This window comes from Pipistrellus kuhlii, unplaced genomic scaffold (assembly GCF_014108245.1).
Source record: "Pipistrellus kuhlii isolate mPipKuh1 unplaced genomic scaffold, mPipKuh1.p scaffold_m20_p_87, whole genome shotgun sequence".
NCBI lineage: Eukaryota > Metazoa > Chordata > Mammalia > Chiroptera > Vespertilionidae > Pipistrellus > Pipistrellus kuhlii.
The window spans coordinates 783-21330 of NW_023425592.1; the positions used below are offsets into that span (position 1 = coordinate 783).

General features: G+C 52.9%; 1 protein-coding gene across 7 annotated transcripts in view; it reads right to left on the bottom strand.

Annotated features, from left to right (window-relative positions):
* Nucleotides 1-6692: 6692 nt before the first annotated feature.
* The window catches only part of DIDO1 (death inducer-obliterator 1), a 47182-nt gene continuing 33326 nt past the window's right edge, over nucleotides 6693-20548 (bottom strand). For all 7 annotated transcript variants that reach the window (XM_036425972.2, XM_045577267.1, XM_045577265.1 and 4 more), the window contains 5 exons: nucleotides 19923-20451; nucleotides 19392-19545; nucleotides 18709-18798; nucleotides 17890-18085; nucleotides 6693-10913 (listed from right to left, as the gene is read on the bottom strand). In XM_036425972.2, the coding sequence (XP_036281865.1) occupies nucleotides 7732-10913; nucleotides 17890-18085; nucleotides 18709-18798; nucleotides 19392-19545; nucleotides 19923-20451 (4151 nt within the window). In that variant the 3' untranslated portion in view covers nucleotides 6693-7731. The remainder of the gene's footprint in view (nucleotides 10914-17889; nucleotides 18086-18708; nucleotides 18799-19391; nucleotides 19546-19922; nucleotides 20452-20548) is intronic.

Below are 20548 nucleotides of genomic sequence, written 5' to 3' on the forward strand. Positions count from 1 at the left end.
GAATGGAGGGAGGAAGGAACAGGATATAGGAACAAAGGACTGTGGGCGGGGGCCAGGATCACGGTGGAAACCCCGGGACTGCGGGAGGTGGAGGCGACTGGAGAAGGCCTCAGCCCAATTCTTTCAAATGGCCCAGTGGGAGACATTGAGGAAACAGGTGACTCCATAGTACTCAGCCAATGAGGAGCTGAAGGAGGGACTAAATGAAGAAGCCGAGTTTGCTCTCAGCTGTGCCTGTACCAAAGGACACCCGCCCTCTCCAGAACTATTAAAAATCTCGTTTTGGCCATACTTCTGACTCCGAGCCGTCATTTGAATTCATTTTCACATCCATGTAGTGTGCGGTTGTTTGTGCTCACAGCGCTGCACTCATCACCCCAATAGGAGGCAAGTGAGCCCTAGTGAACACCCGGCTGCAGGGCTCCTTTGCACAAATAGCAGGCCCAGGCCAAATGGGAGAGGGGCCCTGAAGGAAGGAAGGCTTTACAGAACGAGGCCAGCACTGATCAGCTGTGGGATGACCACGCTGCAGTCAGTCACTTCAGCGGCTTTGGACCACCCAGTAAACCATGGCACACCATCTGTCCACGTGGGCCTCACATGTTGAGTGCTGAACTTGAAACTGTTGCACAGACACAAACTTCCTGGGGAACCAGCACAACCCCAGACACAAATATTATAGGAAAGTAAAACTCCAGAGCAACAGCCCCCATGAACAAGTAGGCAAACATTTTATTTTTATTTTTTATTGATTTTTATCAATATTTTATTGATTTTTTACAGGGAGGAAGGGAGAAGGATAGAGAGTTAGAAACTTGGATGAGGGAGAAACATCAATCAGCTGCCTCCTACACACTAAGGCACGTGCCCTCCTACTGGGCATGTGCCTACAACCAAGGTACATGCCCTTGAGTGGAATCAAATCTAGGACCTTTTCATCTGCAGGCTGACTCTATCCACTGAGCCAAACCCACTAGGGCTAGGCAAACATTTTTTTAAAATCCTCACTTGAGAATATATTTTTATTGATTTTTTAGAAAGAGAGAAACATCCATTGATTGCCTCTTGTACGTGCATAACAGGTATGTGCCCTGATGGGGAATTGAACCCACAGCATTTTTGTGTACAGGACAATGCTTCAACCAACTGAGCAAGTATGCAAAAAAATTTAACAAAATCTTAGCCAACTGAACTCAACACAACAAAAAGGAGATTATGGTGCAAGCTTTGTGTACTTTTAAGAGTCAACCAATGGCCGAAACCAGTTTGGCTCAGTGGATAGAGCGTCGGCTTGGGGACTGAAGGGTCCCTGGTTTGATTCCGGTCAAGGGGATGTACCTTGGTTGCGGGCACATCCCCAGTAGGGGGTGTGCAAGAGGCAGCTGATAGATGACTCTCTCTCATCGATGTTTCTAACTCTCTATCTCTCTCCCTTCCTCTCTGTACAAAATCAATAAAATATATATATTTTTTAAAAAATATATATATATATTTTAAAAAATTACTTAAATTTAACAGAATTTTAACATGTATAGGACATGTATGTTGCTATCACACTAAATTCTTTCACAGCCCTAAAATCCTCTGTGCCCTGCTCTTCATCCCTCCCCTCAACCCTGCCAACACTGGTCATTGCTGTCTCCACAGCTCTGCCTTCTCCAGATGCCATGTCGTGAAGTCACAGTCACACAGATGCCTCTCAGGTTGACTTCTTCCACTCAGCCATGCATTTCACTCCTCCCTGCCTGGTCATGGCTTGTCAGTGCATTTCTTTGTTGGTGCTGAATAATATTCCCCTGTCTGGCTGGCTTATCATTCCACCTGCTGAAGGACATCTTGGTGGCTTCCAAGTGTTGGTGATTATGAATAAAACCAGGGGCCTGGTGTACGAATTCATACACCAGTGAGGTCCCTCGGCCTGGCCTGTGGGATCGGGCCAAAACCGGCTCTCCGACATCCCCCAAGGGATCCCGGATTATGAGAGGGCTGCGTTCCCACCGGCAGTGAAGGGGTCCCCGCCGCTCCTGTCCTCGCCAGCACTCGGCGGTGTCAGTGCTCTGGGTTTGGTGCTCTGATGGGTATGTCCCTTGACCTTCTGAGGACCCAGTTACAGTCTGGCTAGGTGCAGCAGGGCACAGGGCCGGCGGATGTCTCAGAACATGGGTTGCTCTAAGTTAGCAACCAGCATTGGTACTCTGGCTTCAAAGCCAGGGTTCAGGTTCCTATCACAATGACCCCTGCTGATCCACTGGAAAACCTGTGTTTTCTGTTCCTGCAAGTTTAGGTTCTAAAGGGCTCAGCCCAAAGGAAGGGGCACCTTCTCTAGGGGAAAGATGGCACACCGGCCTGTCAGGGGCTGGCCGGCTCTGAGCACCCCGTACCTTGTGATGATAGTTGGTAGAGAATGACAATGATGTAATTCAGCCAGGACCTCCCACAGCACAGACCCGCGGGAAGGAAAGCAGGTCTCCCACCAGGCTGGGGATCCGACCAGCACAGGGAGCATAGACTGGGCGGGGGACTGGGTGGTTATGAACACCCGCGGCGGCCACACGGCCAGCTGCAGAAGTAAGGACGTCATAGCTGAAATGCCTCTTCTGACTTTGACAGGAACATGTTTGTGTGTCTCTGAACCACCTGCCTCGCTTCCCTTTCCTCTGTGCAGTCAGCCAGCGGAGGATGTGACAAGAGAGCTGCCTGTTCCCAGAGTGTGCAGGGCGGGCAGCTCACGGAAGTGTGGTCTCCTGAGAACAGGCAGCGTGGTTTCTCACGTGTGGATTGGAGCAGGCTTTGTTACTGTCTTTGTTGGGAGTGTATGGCTTAGAGCACATGTGTCAAACACAAGGCCCGCGGGCCAAATCCGTCCCGCCAGGCCTTGCAATGTGGCCCGCACCGCGCTGTCATCACTGCACTCCGCTGCGTTTCCATCACAATGACAGTTTATGACTGTTCAGTAAACCATTCGGCCCGCGATTTAGGCTGGATTTTAGATTTTGGCCCCTTCTCTGATTGAGTTCGACACCCCTAGCTTAGAGGCTGCTGGGGCCCGGTGGCTGGCCATGGCTGGGTCACTGTCCTCAGCATCCTGAGGGCTCCAAGCCAAGAGGGTCACTGAGACCTTGCTGCCTGAGATGGAAGGCCAGAAGAGAAGCAGACACGGCTGGTTGTGGTCTGAGGGCTGAGGTGGGTCACGCGGTAGTGACTCACCTGGCGGAGCAGACCCCATAGCCCTCAGTTCTGCCGGAGTGCGTCTGCTCTCCTGAGAGCGAGCAGCGCCCCAGGCAGGACACCACCCCTGGAAGTGTTCTCCCAAACGTCATGGGCAGGATCCTCAGGCGGCGGCTCAGCGTGGTGTCTTTCTCTGGAACTCACCCTCTCCCCACCTGGGCTTCTACTTCTCATTAATTGAAGCATATTTGGGCTTGGCTGGCATGGCTCAGTGGTTGAGTGTTGACAGATGAACCAGGAGGTCAGGGTTCAATTCCCGGTCAGGGCACATGCCCAGGTTGCAGGCTGGATCCCCAGTGTGGGGCGTGCAGGAGGCAGCGATGAATGATTCTCATCACTGATGTTTCTTTTTCTTTTTAAATCCTCATCTGAGGGTATTTTTCCATTGATTTTTAGAGAGAGTGGAAGAGAGAGGGAAAGAGAGAGAGAAACATAGGTGTGAGAGAAACACATCAATTGGTTGCCTCCTGCATGAGCCCTGACCAGGTCGCAGGCTGGGGAGGAGCCTGCAACTAAAGTATGTGCCCTTGACCCGTATCGAACCCAAAGCCTTCAGTATCTACTGAGCCAAACCGGCTAGGGCTCTCATCATTGATGTTTCTCTCTCCTTCTCCCTTCCTCTCTAAAAATCAATAAAAATCTATTTTTAAAAAAATGAGTATTTGGGTGGTTGATCGTTTGGGCAATTTTGAATAAATTGCAATGAATACTTACAGACTTGTGAAGGTGAGTCTTGGTATAGGGCAGTTTCTCAATCTTTTAAAAATTACTCCTCCCTAAGAAGCCTCTTTAACAGGTTTTTCTTAATTGTCCTCTCCCTTTGCGACATGGCGGCCACAGAGGTTCTGTACATCTGTGTGCTGGGCCCTTTGGGGGCATGGCCCAGGCAACACCAAAGACCTGGGCCAGTACTGCTCACTGAACATGCTGGGGACTGCGGGTTATGTGGTGTCTCACCCAGCAACCCGCTGGCAGGACACTGCGGCTGCCCTGCAGCCCCGAGGGACAGGCTTGTCTCCGAGTCCTCACCAGGACGCGTGATGGTCAGTTTCTGACACTGTGGTGGTCCCCGCTATGGCTTAATACCTCCCTGTTTTCACTTACACCCGATTTCTTCCCTTGCAGGAGGGATGGCGTGACACAGCCTGGCAGGAACAGAAGTGGCAGGCGTGCCTGCAGGCTGTCGGTTCGCTGGCGCAGACCCCTTCAAGAGCATGGCTATAGTGTGGCCCCAGCTGTGACTGCGTCCCTCCCGGGCACCCGCCTGCCTGCCCCTGTGCTGTGAGGCAGGAGGTGGGGGCAGCCCTTGGGCTTTCTGGTGAAACAGCCCCTTTCCTTTTTTTGTTTTTTGTTAATATGCACCAGAGGCTATCTTTCCCATTTATTTTTTAGAGTGGAAGGCAGGCGGGGGGAGGGAGGAGGGAGAGAATCAATGTGGGAGGGACACATTGATCAGTTGCCTCCTGCATGCACCCCAACGAGGCCAGGGATGGAGCCTCCAACCCGGTACACGCCCTTGACCAGGAATCAAACTACAGACCCTTGGGTACATGGGCCGATGCTCTAACTGCTGAACCACACCAGTTAGGCAAACAGCCCCTTCATTCTCCCTCACGGCAGCCTGAGTGGCTGAAACGCAAGGACCAGGAGTGACAGAGAGTGGGACCCCAGGAACTCCCTGACAGGCAAACACCTCTGCTGGCTCCTGCGCTGGTCCTCAGCCCACTCCTCATTATTCAGGTTCCCCGGAGCTAAGCTCTGAGCAGCACCTGTACCTGCCTGACCCTAAGCGGAGTCACAGCTGGAGGACAGCCAGGGTGCTGGGGTGACAGGAAGCGGGAGGAGTCGCAGAGTATGACACACAAGATGGGCTTCAGGCTGATGCAGGAGGCCAGCGTCAGAGGAGTCAGTAGGATGGGACTTCTTGGCGCTCTGGGGGAGGGGCCCTGACAGCAGAGGAGCGTCCAGCCAGAATCCAGCTTTACCACTTGGCAGAACCTCAGCTGGCAGGGGCATCTCAAAGGTCAGGTTTTGCCCCTTAGGCTGGGCCTTGAGGGGGTTGTCCAGCACCTTCCGGGGACAGTGGTCTGTGGGTGGTGGGACCCCCCACACTGCACTTGTGTTGAGGGCTCCGCTGGTTTGCTGTGCGCTTAGCTGGGAAGTCGTCTTTCCTGTCCTCCGTGTCCCTGCTCACAGCTGGGTAAGGATGCCCATCCTCAATAAGAAGCTAAATTCTTGCCGAAACCGGTTTGGCTCAGTGGATAGAGCGTCGGCCTGTGAAATGAAAGGCCCCGGGTTTGATTCCGGTCAAGGGCACGTACCTTGGTTGCGGGCACATCCCCAGTGGGGGGTGTGCAAGAGGCAGCTGGTCGATGTATCGCTCTCATCGACATTTCTAACTCTTTATCCCTCTCAATTCCTCTCTGTGTAAAATCAATAAATTAAAAAAAAACACAAACTCAATTCTGGCACAAGGGTCATCAAATTAAGGCCAACCATGTGTAGCTGTAGACGCATTGAGGTTCAAGGGCAAGGCCTCGGTGGCGGCTGTTCCTCCCATGGCCAGGCATAGGTTCCGGAGCTGTTCGCTTCGACTGAATCACCTCGTCTGCTCACAGCTCAGCCACTGCCAACCCCACCCCCAGGTATCCACCCAGGGCCACCAACTGTGCCTCCCCATGCACTCCCAGCAGATGCTCCCTAATGTCAATGCTGAGCCTTGGGGTGAACTGCCACAGAGGTTGCCCACGTTGTGCTGCTGACCCTAGGACCGGCCACATTGGCTGACTCCCCCACGGCACCCCATCACCTGACACTCGAACCACACACGTTGGCTTTCCCGGAGCAGCCTCAGGCTTCCTGCTCTGAAAGCCCAACACGCAAACGCAGTGCAGGGAGCTGACCCAACTCGACGAGGTCGGGTGTCAGCTGCACTGGCAGCGAGTCCCCTGAAGCCAGGGCATCTGGCCACCAGCCAGTCATGCCATGGGCTCACCTCCAAGGCATGTGAGGGCCCCAGGGCAGCCCCGGACCCTGCCATGTCCACTGGCAAGAAGGGGTGGCCGAGGTGTCCCTTTCCAACTTCCCAATGTGCGGAGGATGTGATCACACAGACAGAAAACCTCTGCAGAAGTTTATTCTACTTTAAGTACAAAACCTACCATTTCCACGTCCATGGACAGGGATATAGTACTCTGCACTGTAAAACACAATTTACAGAAACTCTACCAAGTAAACCTAAAGAAACACACTTGATTTTTACATTTGTGTAAGTTAGAAAAATTTGTGTTGTATGTAAAAAACCTTCCCATCCTATTAGATGTTGGAACAACACCGCTTGCTGTCCCCTAGCCTGGGCTTCTGGCTCGCGGCACCGGCCTCCCAGCTCCCCGTCCCCGGGAGAAGGAAATCTGGAGCAAGGCAAAGTGAGCAACGGACTCCGAGGAACAAAAAAGACGCTCTAATTTACATTTGCAAAAGTAAGTTTATGAAAATATAAAAAAATTATCAAAGTGTATTTGTACAGTCAAATAAATTAGCAAGGTTTTCTCTTTCTCACACTTCAGAACCTGAAAAATACATAGCAAGAAGCAGTGCACTGCCTCACAGTGGATGCTTTCTACTTGCTAGTTCTGGAACTAGTATCACTATTTTTCATCTCAGAGTTTATACAAATATTGTTTTGTTTTCAAAGACAAACTTTAAAATTACCCCCTGACAAATATAACAGTTTAGAGCTAGTGCACTTTTCCTGGGACAGAGGAATAACTGTGCAGAAGGTGAAGTCCAACAAACAAAATGTTCCTGATTACTAAGATAAAAGAAACCCCCTTCAAAGTACACTTAATTGGTATATTTTCTCACCTTTAGGCTGGTAAAACTGAAACCCCACTCAATAAATTGTTATTTAAAACGCAACAATTTGTACTCAAACATGTTGCTTTTAATCATGTTTTTGAAAAAAAAAAAAAATGTTAAGGTGATATATAAAAAAAAAACTGAACACAACTAAGAAACAATGTATTGTTTCTCGGTTGAAATTTCTAATCAAATCTCTTTAGGAAAAAGGACGTTCACCAAGCACACCGCCCTCAACAGAGGCGATGAAACCTGCAGAAACAGCTTTTGGAAACCTAGAAATACAGATGAGGTGTCAGCAAAGGTATGGCTCTCAGGTCCACAGAATTCCCTTAAAATTTACCAGAGTCAAGTTATTGAAAAAGATAACTTTATAATCTGAAAAAGCAATATGCTTTTGTAGATACTTTCCCATTTCAGTAATTTTTAAATGGAAAAATTAAGAGTTCTTATGTTTCTTTAAAAAAGCATCAGAATTGTAAAGACGTGAAATTTTGTAGGAAACCATCATACACAAAATTACAGTAATTTTTGAAGTCCAGAATATTCTATTCTTCATCTATGTTCATAGCTATTTCAAAAACAATTTGTTCAACACATTTTATGAGCTTGGCTTTGAAAAGGAAGTGCCCAGCTGCGACCAGCCTAGGTGTGGGCCGCCTCGGCCTTTGGGTCCCGAGTGCTCTCCTTGCTTTTGCTGCGGTCCTTGCGGTCTGCGCCTCGCTCATGCTCCCGGCCCTTGTCCCGGTCGCGGTCTCTACTGCGAGACCTCTCCCGGTCCCGCCTCCGGTCCCGCCCCCGCCCCCGCTCCCGCTCCCGCTCGCGCTCCCGGCTCCGGCCGCGCTCCCGGCCCCGCTCCCACTCCCGCTCCCGGTCTCGGTTTGCGTTGCGCTCTCGGCAGGAGTCCTTCTCCCGGTGCCGGTCCCACTCGCGGCCCCGGTCCCAGTCCCGCTCCCGGCTCCAGTTCCTGCCGCGCTCGCGCTCCCAGGGCTTCCCGTGCTCCCGCTCCCGCCGTCGGTCCTCAAAGGTGCGGCCCTGCCGGCTCTCGGGCTGGGCCTCAGGCTCCTCCAGCAGCTTCTCTTGGGGCCCGGCCTGGCTTCTGTACTCCGTGCCTTTGGATGGGGCCCACTGCGCCTCCTCGGCGGCTGCTCCCGGAGCCCCAGAGGGCAGGTTGGGGTTTGGGCCCGACTCGTCCCACCGGTCCTTGCGGTGCTGGGGCGGGTGGCTGGGCAACTCCAGCAGGGGTCTGGGCGCTGGCTTCATCACTTGAGGGGACTGGCCCTGGAAGTGGAACCGGGGAGGGACAGGCTCACTCTTGTCAGGAAAAGGCACAGACCCCCTTGGCCCTCCAAACTGAAGGGGTGCTTGGGCCCTCTGATTCGAAAATCTGGGTGGCGAGTTCACCCTTTGCTCTTCAAACTGCTGAGGCTGAATTCCCCTGGGTCCTGACATGAAATTTGGTGCTTGGCCTCTGGGTCCATCAAACTGATTAGGGTGGGGACCCCGGGTGCTTTCAAACTGACTAGAATGCGGCCCTCTTGGACCCACAAAATGGCCAGGGGGTGGTCCCCTCTGACCCCCAAACTGAGACGGAGGAGGGCCGCCTCGGGGCCCTTTAAACGGGGCCAGCAAAGGCCTCCGTGGGCCTCCAAACTGGAAGGGGCCTGCACCTCTGCTTCCCACCATGGGGCCTTGTTCTGGTCCTTCAAACTGGGCAGGAGGCCCAGCCATGTCGTTGTATGGGGCGTCCTGGAATTCCCGTTTTTCCCCATGCAGATCCTTGCGTTCTTCAAATTGGGGCGGTGCTGCTCCTCTGGGTCCACCAGGGTGAGAGGGCGAGGGGCCCCTGTTGTCCCCGTAGGGAGGTGGCCCATGTGGCCCTGAGAATAAGGAAGGGATGGGCGCCTTCTGAGCTCCAAATCTGGCCGGCGGAGGCCCTCTTGCTCCATCGTTGTTAGCAATGATACCGTCTTCCGCAAATGGACCCACCGGTCCCCGCGGTCCTGGGAAGCTGGGGCCATGAAGTCCCAATGTTCCAAAAGTGCGGGGTGCAGGCTCACGCTGGCCCTGAAACTGGGGCAGGGGGGCCCCTTTCTGTCCAGCGGGGGGAAATGGGTTGGCCCCCTCTCCAGGTCTGCACTGTGGGTCTCTGTCTCCTTCAGTTTCAACAGCCGAACGGTCACTTTTTTCACCAAACAGGGCATTTCTTGGATCCTCATAAGGGGACGAGCTGAAGGATTTGTCCTGAGATGCAAACACTGGGCTTGAAAACGGGTCCCTTCCTGCAGAACTGAAATTGTGCCCCTCGCCTGGCACCGAGAAGTTGGGCTGGAAGGCGGTGCTGGGTGGCGTGGGCAGCAGCACCTTCCGGGCAGGCCGGGCCAGGCCTGGGCCGCCTGTCATGGGAGGGCTGGTGTCGGTGGCTGGCGGGCCCTGGCTCTCTGAGGGCTCACCTGGGAGGCCGTCCTGCGTGGCTGGCAGGGTGGCCCCGTCACCTGGAGCCCAGAGTGGAGGCGTGGGCTCCCTTTCCTCCGGGGCAGGAACAGGCCCCTGTCCAGTGGTGGCCACTCCACTGGCTGCTTCTCTGGTGGGCAGGGCATTGGGTGTGCTGCTAGCCGGGGCCTTCGAGAAGCTCTCGCTCTCACTGCTCTCCGCGGCCAGGCGCCGGGCCTGCCGGGGGTCCCGACTGTGTCTTGGGTCAGAGCCAGGGCCCGGCCCCTGACTGGTGGGGGGCACGGCGGGCCTGCTGGCAGCCTGCTGCTCTTGAGGGAACAGCTCAGCCTTGGGCAGCGAGGACTTTGGAGGTGGCGACATCAGTGCATCAGACACTGAGAAGTGGGCCATGGAGACCCCGACGGCGGCCCGCTGCTGCCTGAGCGCCTCCTCCTGCTCCTCCACTTGTCTCTTCTGCTCCTCAATCTGCTTGCTGAGCTCCTCTATCATCTTCTGCTGCTCCACCAGAGAGGGAGCGGGCATGTCTGCTGCAAACCCGGCCGGCCTCTCCGTGGAGCTCCTGACGTCTGCACACATCCTGTTGGGCAGGTCGTCGATGGCCACTTTGGCTTCTTCCAAAATCGTCTCGTCCTCTGGGTCATAGGCCACCTCCTCCCGCTCGGTGGTCTCGGAGGCCTTTTCCACGTCGTGCCTTTTCCCTCGGTCCCCGAGCTGTGTCTCAAAGGCCCTGTCAGGACCGTATTCTTCTTCAGGGTCATAGGGTCTGTCGTCTTCCTCTTCTTCTAGAACTTTCTCTTTAGAGAGCTGACCAAACTGCTGGACAATGGGGTCCAGTAGAGGCACTGCTGGCAGCTCGCACTCAGCCTTGGCCTTGGTATCTGGGCGGGATGTGGAGGTCGACTCCACAGATTCCGTGGCCGGAGGGTCAAATGATTTCTTCTTCCCAAACAGCGTCTGCAGGATGTGTTCCAGTGGTGAAGCGGACTTTGAGGCGGAGGAAGCAGCCCCCGTGACTGCTGCTGGCGCCGTTGGCACGGTGACGGTGTTGGTGGCACCTGGCTTGAGGGAGGACAGCATCTGCAGCACCGAGGACGAGGCTGGCGGTTCTGGCAGAGGGGGTGGGGGAGGGGGCGACCCTGGAGGGGTGGTGCTGACAGCTGTGTCCCCAGAGTTGTGCTGATACTTGGGGGGCTTCTTCTCAGCTTGTGAGGCCGGAGGCACCTTGGGGTAGACTGCCACGTCTGTCTCCTCTGGCGTCTGCAGCCGGGCCCGCTTCTCCTCTGTCTTGTCTAAGTCTCCAGCATTCGAAGGACGTTTCATTTTTTGACAGATTACTAACCCAAGGATTATGTTTGGCCGTGGTGACTCAAGACCTGAAAAACAAAACATATGTGCAATTTTTAGAATCTAAATTCCATTCTGTCCTTCTGAACTTTATTAAGGGCGGTAGTGGGGAATGTTTTCATAGGCAGAAGGCAGAAATTCTGTGCAAGATAAAATCAAGTGTTTGAAGGACATAGTGCAAAAGACAGGGAACACACAGGTGAGCTGTCTGCTGGGGAGCATTTTACCCACAGACCCCAAACCCCAAACCAAGAGCCCACCTCACAAGTACATTCACCCCAAGTGTCAGAATTTATGTTGCAGATGTAAAATTATACATAATCCTCTGGCAGCAGTGTGGCAGAGGAGGAGGGTGGCCCTGGACTGCACCATCGTTAACCAACCACAGGGAACAAAGCTCGAATGAGTCAGGGTAGCTGTTGAACACATCTTGGCTCTTGCTACACACCCTCCTGGCCTTGAACTCAGGAGTTTCAATACCTACGTTAAGCTAAAGGTACTAATATTAAACATTTGATCAGAGACCAGTACTACAACTCAGGTATGTGATCAATAAAATTATAGTGATCAATGCAGCTCACTCCATTAGGTAACAATGGACAGCCAATGTGAAAATTATACTGAATGGCTAAAATAAATGTTCTTTCAGGTTTAGAGACATTCCACGAGCACTAACTGATCAAGAGCTGTGAATGCTCAGTCTTCGTAAACAAGGACGTGGCGCTGAAACCCAGCGCCGAGGCTCCAGCGAGCCGGTGCAGAGGAAGCACATCAGCCTTTTCGGGCACAGCGGCCAGTCATTCCCTCTTAAGAAAGACTTATTCCAAACATTCCAAGTTGTGGCATATTATTTCAGAAATACTAATATTTTATAATAACCCCCTCCCCCATTCAGAGTAAATCCATATTACCACAAGGAAAACAAAAAAAAAAAAGTCCAACTCATAAAGCAGTAATTTAGAAAGAAATGCCGCAGTTTGTTTCATGATAGCAGAATATAAAAGTAATCGACATGTATAAATTTATTTTATAATTTAACACTACTATGCTATTACATTCTTACTAAACAAGAAATCAAGTATTGTTTTTCCTATTGTATGACTTTAAAGATGGTCACAGATCACTTCATTATGTAGTTCCGCTAATCTTCCTACATTCCAACACAGACAGGTTGACAGGCTAGGCCGAGGATGGTGGGGGTGCCCTCTGGCCCCAGAGCTGGCATGCCAGGGCTGAGTGACGCAGCACAGCCAGACTAACAAGGCTGTGCTGCCCTCCCTGCTGCTCAGGCTGCCGTGTGAGCTAAAGACCTAACTCCCAGGACCTCACCCAGCTTTGTGAGAGAAATGGCTTCAGAGAACAGCCGTATATCGGGGAAAGGACGAGCTGGACAGAGGGAACAGGGCTGGAAGGTTAGGCAGACTAGAGTGTCAGGAGGTGTGAGTGTCTGTCTTATAATTAACATGAATCAAGGTTATTTCAACTTGTTTTCATAGGCAGAATGTACTTAATGTTTCACAGCGGATTCAGACTGTTTGGGGTACAACTTCAATAGGCTGTTCTGGCCTGCCTGAACAATGGCCCCCGAGCTGCAGGGCAGGGACACGTGCAGACACTCACGGGCCCCACAGGGGGAGGCCTGTAAGCCTCTTGTCTCCAGGGGACCTGGCAGAACCAAAGGACTGTGCTTGGCCCCTGGGTGGTGGTGTGGGCAAGGCTGGGAGCCTCAGTGTGGGGCAGTCCCCATGGAGTCCACAGCATTGGACTGGTCACCAGCGGAGGCCACCTCACAGGGAACAGCTCAACTTCTAAAGTGCCAACAGCAGGCTCGTGACACCAACGAAGCTCCAGGTCAGAAAGCTGCGCTGGGAAGTCGCTGTGCTTCACCCAGGAAGCCATGGTCTCCAGCCCAGTGATGTGTGTACCCCATCAACTAAAATGTATAATGGCTGAGTATGCTTTCTACAGAGATAGCACATCCCACTCATAAGAAAATCATTGACTACTCTGTTGTCATATTCAAAGGTAAGGATATGGTTATATTTCTTAATATTTACATTCAGAAACAGGAAGTGACCTAGAGATGGGCCTCTAACAGCAGACAGACTGCCTCAGCTCTCAGTGCCCACACCTGTACACACGTGAGCAATCTAACAGCTCCAGAGCTGGGTGGGCATTAGTTTTGAATGTCCTCACTAATCCTCTGCAAGAAGTGAAGTTTAAAGTGGGCTCTCAAAATGTATACTCTTGTTTTGAAGACGTCAATCTTATCTAACTCAAATGTTCATGTTATAGCTGCAAGAACGTTTGAAATGTAACTAGTTCTTTAGAAATGATGCACAGGAACAGAAAATAAAGTTCACTGATTGGCACTGGCCTTAAGGCAATCTTTACCGAGACGGGCGCTCTGAGGTCACCCATGCTGAGAGGTGGCAGCAGGCCAGCTCTCCACACCCGAATGCCCCTCTGGGCCTGGGCCCTCCCACTCAGCCCACTGCTGGAACATCATTCTGGAGAGAAGAGTGGGTGCCGAGAAGGTGCAGAGGAGGGACCATGCTGGCTGCAGTGAGGAGACGGAGGGCTCCAGCCCTGGGCACAGGGGATCTGTCTCCTGTGTTAGAAGCAGAAGACGCTCTTACCCATCTCCCTCTGAGGGCTGTTGAGGCTTACATTCCTAAGTCAGATGAAAACACTGGGCGGCGGTGGGGAGGGGCTGCTAACTGGGCCATCCTGCATTTCCAGACAAGGAGTCCTGGCGGCCGGGGACCCCTCCGCTGCAGGGCCAGAGTAGCATTGATCTCAGACTGTACTGTGTGGATGGAAATAAGCCTGCTTAGCTGCTCAGATCTGTTCCCGGAGTGGCCATGGGAGGGGCAACCTTAGCTCAGTGTTAACATCGGATCACCCAACAGCATGGAGAGGAAGCCAGGAAGCCCAGGGACTGGGACATCTAGAGGGGAAGGTGCCACCTGACTTCCTGAGTCCAGACCAAACCAGGATCCATGTCTAGGTGTCAGCCACAGGATGTGAGAAGTGGCAAGGAAGGAAGCTGCCCTGGGGCCCACATACCTCCAGCTTGGCACACCACAAATAAGCTTAATTTTAATAACTGGCTCCTTAACTCCCAAACTATCAAAATGTTGCTTTTTAACCCTAAACCTGCCGGGCACACATCCCACTCCATTGGAAATGAAGACCCTGTTATGGTCTGAATTTGTCCCAACAGTCCCCCACCTGCTGGACAGAAAAGTGCGAGGTTACGCAGTGACCATCCTTAGTGTGACTGGGTAGAAAAGACTAGGCACATACAGGGGGGCGGGGTACCTGCCCCAATCTACACGCAAGCGCACACACACACACATGCACACACACAATTCACACGACCTGTAAGAGCTGCTGGGCTCGGCATGCCTGATGTTGTCCTCTCCATCCAGGTGGCCCAAGCAGCACAGCCTGCACCCCTGAGGCTGAGGACGGGTAGGACATGATGGCTTATAAAAAGCCAGGTGGGGACTCTGCCCTCCCTCAGTGCACCTGCGACAGGTGCAGAGAGCTACTACGTGTTCAGATTCAAACAAACAACAACCAGTTTCCATGAAATATACTTTATTGATTTCAAAGGAGAAACTAATACATTCGATACTACATTTGTCTCGGATCACAGTGCACTTCTAGATACACACACGGAGAAATGCTTACCTGACATTAAGCCACAGAATGGCCAGCTAATTTAGAAAGCAATGAGGACGGAGTTCAGGAAAACACTACAGCTGAGTCTCTAAGGAAGGGACTCTCCGTGGAGCATTCGGAGGCAGACCCTCCCCTCTGCCAGCGCACACCTACACCTTAGACACAGGTTGGGCAACAGCCATTGCAAAGTGGAACCTGAGCCCTGGCCTGTCACTTGTGAGGGCGGAGTCCCAGCCTAGGTCCAGTCCTGCTGGGCTGCACAGGAACGGTACAAGCCAAGCATCACAAAGAAGCACCGAATGTGCAGAACACCTGACCCTTGTCCCCAGTGGCGAAGCTCTCAGAGCCAGGGGCAGGGCCGAGCTAGCACCCACAGTGGATGACTTCCAGCCGGACCAAAGGGCCCCAACTTCACAGCTGTCTCTGAAATAATGCTGCCACATCAGGAAAATGCCACCATCACACGAGACCCCCGAGGACAAGTCTAAAGTACGCAAGGGTGAGAGCATCCTGGAACTTGAGCAGACTGCTCATAGGGCTGGCGGACGGCCAAATGGCTGTAGACACAGCTCCCAGGTCTGTTGTACAGAGCATGGTCGAGACGGGAGGCCCCGACTATGAGAGGGTGGCCAGTGTGGACTTACTAGATCTGAACTCGTGTTGGGGCTGCCAGCATCTTCACTGGCTTAAGTGTGAACAGCAAGAGCTTGTCACTCTACTGGGCCCCCAAGGTCAGGGGAGGGAGGACCCTGCACCTTCTGGATGTGGTGTGCGAGTTGCTCTCCCCCCAAAATTGCTCCACTCCCACAGCAGGCGGGCCTTACCCAGGCCTGTGCTTCTCGTCCCAAAGAGAACTGAGGGATAGAGTGCAAGGCCTCAGGACAGCCGCCGTGGCTCAATACCTAACTGGGTGTGACCTCAGGTGAGTGACAACTGTGACAGCACAGGGCTGCAGTGGGGTCAAGGGTGCTCTGGTCAGGCCATAGGGCCGGTGCTTGCCAGGTGGCACGTGGTCACACCTGCTGGCTGCTCCACTGAGGGACGTCACCACCACTCTGAGACTGGCCCTGTGCCTTCGAAGGATGTTCTGCAGAGATTAGCTCAGTGAGGACAGGGATCACTGCCACAGGAGAAGCATCTGTACCCAACCTCCCACTGCAGGTGCACCTACATACCACACACACAGACATGCGCACACACACAGGACACACACGATACACACACCATGGAACAGGACACTGCAGCTGGAGTGAGCCATGCCATACTAGAAACACACAAAACAGGCAGGTAGGCCTTGCCTGGAAGTGTGGTTTAGGTGATGTGAAGGGTATAAAACATATACATAGATATTAATGTGTATATATAAAAAATTATACCAAAATAAAAAAATAGACTAAATTAAACAAGCTTGCATTAAGAAGCCCTTAAATTAGCTCTAGTCAGTTTTGCTCAATGGATAGAGCATTGGCCCGCAAACTGAAGGGTTCCAGATTCGATTCTGGTCAAGGGCATGTACCTTGGTTGCGGGCACATCTCCAGTGGGAGGTGTGCAGGAGGCAGCTCATCGATGTTTATAACTCTCTGTCCCTCTCCCTTCCTCTCTGCAAAAAGTCAATAATTAAAATTTAAAAAAGCCCTTAAATTAAATCTTCAAGAGCTTATGGGCAAAACATGATTGGTTTCTAAAATCCTTGTCACTATTTGTTCTTTATTATGGACGAAAAGCTGCAGGTCCTTTGGATGTCCCCTCAAGGAGTGTCCAAGCCCCAGGAGTGTGAGGTCCTCGGCCCATCCCTGTGTGTCTGATGGCCAGCGCCCCAAACGAGGTGTTACTCAAGCTCCTCGGCCAAGTGAGTCTGCAGATGGGCAATGGGAGCTCAAAGCAGCACATGAGGCTGATGTGCTAGCCCACCTCTGTACACAAAAAGGGCTCTGCACTCAGAGGGCTGTCGTGCTGCCCACCCAGCTACATGCCCACTGGACCCGCACAGCGTGGCACCCGTGACTGACCGGAGGCTCCTCACAGGTGTCTGAGAAGTCAGCTTCTTTCTCTCACCTTCAGGGACACAGGATGCTGCCCTTCATGGTCATCAGGGAGCTTGCCAGCCGCTTCACCAAGGATCTTTCTGCCCCCACCGCCAGGTGGCACCTCGTTATGCCCAAGGAGTATGAGAGGACACTCTGAGTGCCTGGCTTTTAACATGTATTCAGCATGAAGAGAGCTTAATGATTTGTGTCGGTAAGTACTGGACCCGTGGTTACTGACACCAATAACCCCATTGTGGACACAATTCTGAAGTCAGGGCACAGTGAGCCACCTTGTGCTAAGTGTGTGATCCAGCCAGGACTGGGAATGCCTATGGGAGTGGGCGACAGCCAGGGCCCCGCTAGTGTAGGTGTGGTGTGAGCCAGCATGTGGCTGCGCTGGGAGCACTTGCCAAGGCCTGGTGGCGGGGGCAAGGCACGAAGGTGCCACGGGCTAGGCAGCCCCAGTGACGTCAGAGGGTTCAGCCAATGCCTCTAGGACAAAGGCCTTCAAAGAGCATCACGTGTCTTGTCATCTTCTCGGCACTGTTTATCCTGGGGGACTTCACAGCCAAGGAGACGCGTCAACTGAGGCATCTTCCACCAGCTTCTTCTCAGGTTACAGAGCTGAACCCCCACAGACCAGGTCCCTTTGGAATCACCTCAACCCTCTGACAATCTGACTTTTTAAAGACTAATTTCTAAGAAATCATTTAAAAGCAGTACTTTATAAGGAAGGAGTAAACACAAAGTATTTTGCAAAAGATGAAATAACTTATTAAAAATTAAACCTTGAACAGATTGTAAAGTATTTCTCAAATTTTTCTCCTTCACTACCTGTTCTTGTATCTCTTGGAAATGACTCTCTAACAGAGGCAGAGAGCCTCAGTGGCACCTGCTCACGTCCGGAGCGGGTGACCACAGAAACCCCCGGGAGGCGGGAGTGCCCAGCGCGGTGAAGTGTTGCCTCTCCACCTCCCCCCTCCTGTCCTGTCCAGGCTCCTGGCACCTGATCCATCCAACGACCAAGGCCACGCGAGTGAAAGGCTGGTGAAATGCTGAGGGCTTTTCTCTTCACAAAACTTTTCTAAGACTATTTATGCCAATAATAAGGGTACTCCTGGTGCCACCCCCCAAGCCTAGAGCTGCCTTCTCCAGCTCAATGCGGCTTCATGTGACTGCTAGTTTCTGCTGCCAGACAGACCGCGGGGGCAGCAGTTACAACCACTGTGATGGCTCAGTAGGACTCGGTGTCAGGGCAAGGGGTTATGTGTGACCAGAGGTGCTTACCTGGTCCCTCAAAGGGCAAGAGCTTGGATGGAACAGGGTCCTCAGAGCTCAGTGGGATCAAGTAGAGGTCCTTGATGTGCCTACTGTTGTTAGCAACAACGCCAAAGCGGCCGCGGCTGCTAAAATAGGAGTAGAGAGAGATATAGGCCACCTCCTCCTCCTCCGTGGCGGGATGGAAACGGATCAGACACAGCTCCTGCAACACAAACAGGACAGGGAGCATTGGCCTGTGGTGCGGAAAACAACATCGATCTGAACGAGAGAGACGAGGTTCTGACTTCGATTTCCGTCCTGTTAGCAACGGAGCGGCAGACAGAGCACAGGCTCAGGGCCAGGTTCCCGGACATACAGCCGCGGTCCTCAGAGTAGCACCCTGTGGAGTTCTCATACCCAAGACAATCCATGAGGAGGGTGAGGTGATGAGCTAAGAACTCCCTGTGCCTACCAACAGGAGGGCTAAGCTAGACTGGAGGGGGGCCTGAACCCGTGAACCGGAGAGCGCTGTCCATGCAGACATGGCTGGGGCTGCTCTCGGGTGCACAGAGGAAAGCCAGTTCACTCCTCCGGTGGCGAGGACAACAGGGAATAGAGCGGTTGCTCACCAACAATGACCTGCATGCACCCATGGTCTGTATCAAAACCTCAGCACTCCAGCACTCCCACCCACCCGGACTCATCCAGCTCTACACTTCACTTTGAAGGTCCACCTGGAAATACGTAGGAAGCTGACATTTCATGTATTAACCCATCGGGATGAGAAGTGAGGGCAGAGCTGTTTGAACGGGCACCTTCTTCGGTGGTGCAGACAATGAGCAGTACCTTAGACACAGAGGATTTGAGTTTGCCGACATAGTCCCACACAGTCCTGGGCGCGATCCGTCCACCAATGTGAATAGTGTCGGGCAGGTCCTAAACAAAACGCACTTTGGGTCAGTGACAGGTGAAGGGCATTTAGAGGCTGACACAGTCATCTCAGGGCCCCACGCTAGCGAGTCAAGATTCCAAAGACAAGGCAGTAACTGTACCAAATGCTATAGGACTACGAGTCACCAAACCCATGGCGGGTGACGACAGCCTTGTGCCAAACAGGCCCGTTAGCTTTATGAAGACAGCCTGCAGGACTGAGTCCAGTGTCTCCAGAAATGCCGCCTGTCCAGGCTCTGGTCACTACGTGTCACTGCACACCACTCTGGGTAAGTGCCCACGCTGAACAGAGGGAGGAGAGAGACCACCCGGGCTTCTTCGCGGAAGCCGGGAGGCCCAGTTTCTCATTGGAATTTCTGTCCAAGCTGCTCAACCTGTGGACTCGTCCATCAGTCCCCGCAGTGACTTCAGAGGTGCTGAGTCACTGAGGGCAGACTGTCCCACAGGATCAGAACGCCTGTGAGAGGGGTCCGAGTGCACGCACACACATGTACGTACACACACACACACACACACACACACACACACTCTCTCTCTCTCTCTCTCTCTCTCTCTCTCAACTTTCTCTTGGCTCTAACCTCACTGAGATAATCAAAACATCCAGAGACGGGGTAAGCCTTAGTGACAAACTTGGCTACACTCTGCATGTTAATAAATCCTTTCCAAATGGTGCTGAGTCGAGACAGAAAGAGGGTCGTATCTCCTTCTGGAGGGGAGTGAGACGCCGCAGCGCTGCAAAACAAAACCAGAGGAAAGAAGTAAAGCTCTTTGCACAAAGAACATCCAAAGTGCGAAGATTTTACATATTACAGAAGTAAAAGTGAGTTCGGGCAGCTTTCGGTAACTTACTTTTTCAAATTAACTACTTTAATCATTATGATGTAAACAGATATTCAGAGAAAAACAAACTGAATATGAACAGGCCACAAATTCAAATTTTCAAGACTTATACTTCTAAATGGTGTTAGGTGTCTTAAACGTGAGACACTGAGTGCTTTACACAACCCCCAGCGCAGTGGTGCTGCTGGGCGATTGCAAAGCTGAGGATTAAGTCGCTCTCCCTGCCCCTCCCGCTCCTCTACCAGAAGTGACACATGTGGAGACCGCACCTGACGCCTGGGGGCGGCGGGACCGACAGCAGGTATCTGGGCTCGGGGGAGGAGGACGGCTTGGCTAGTATGGACTTGGGCACCAGCACCGTGGTCGCAGCAGGCTTGAGGACTTCTTGTTGTGGCTCTGCCGGGTGGGTGCTGCCTGGGAGGGCTGCTGCAGGAGTCGTGACTGTGCTCGCTGCGCTCTGTGCAGTCCTGGGGTCTCGGCCAGACATGGTGACCGTGGTGAGCACCGCGCCCCCACAGGAGGCGGGGCAAGAAGGCCCTTCCAGGGCAGAGGGCTCAGGCGGGCCGTCTCCCGGAGCCCCGGGGAAGGACCTCCTTTCCGAGAGCGCCTGGGACGCACTCTCCGGGTCTGGCTCAGAGCTGTTCTCAGGGAGACTTTCTGGCACCGCCTCCTCTGCTGAGCTAACAGCCGGCTCACAGGCAGCGCCGTCATACTTGGATTTTGACTCTTCTTTCTTAGCAGGAGCTGACAATTTTTGTCTTTTTGGAGCTGGTTCATCTTCTGATGACGGAACCTGACCTGCAGCACAAGAGAGGCTTGGTTTGAGGGCACACGCATTCTCCAGGATAAAGGAGCCATGTTCTAAAGGCAGGCACTGACCTCACACGCTCCCAAA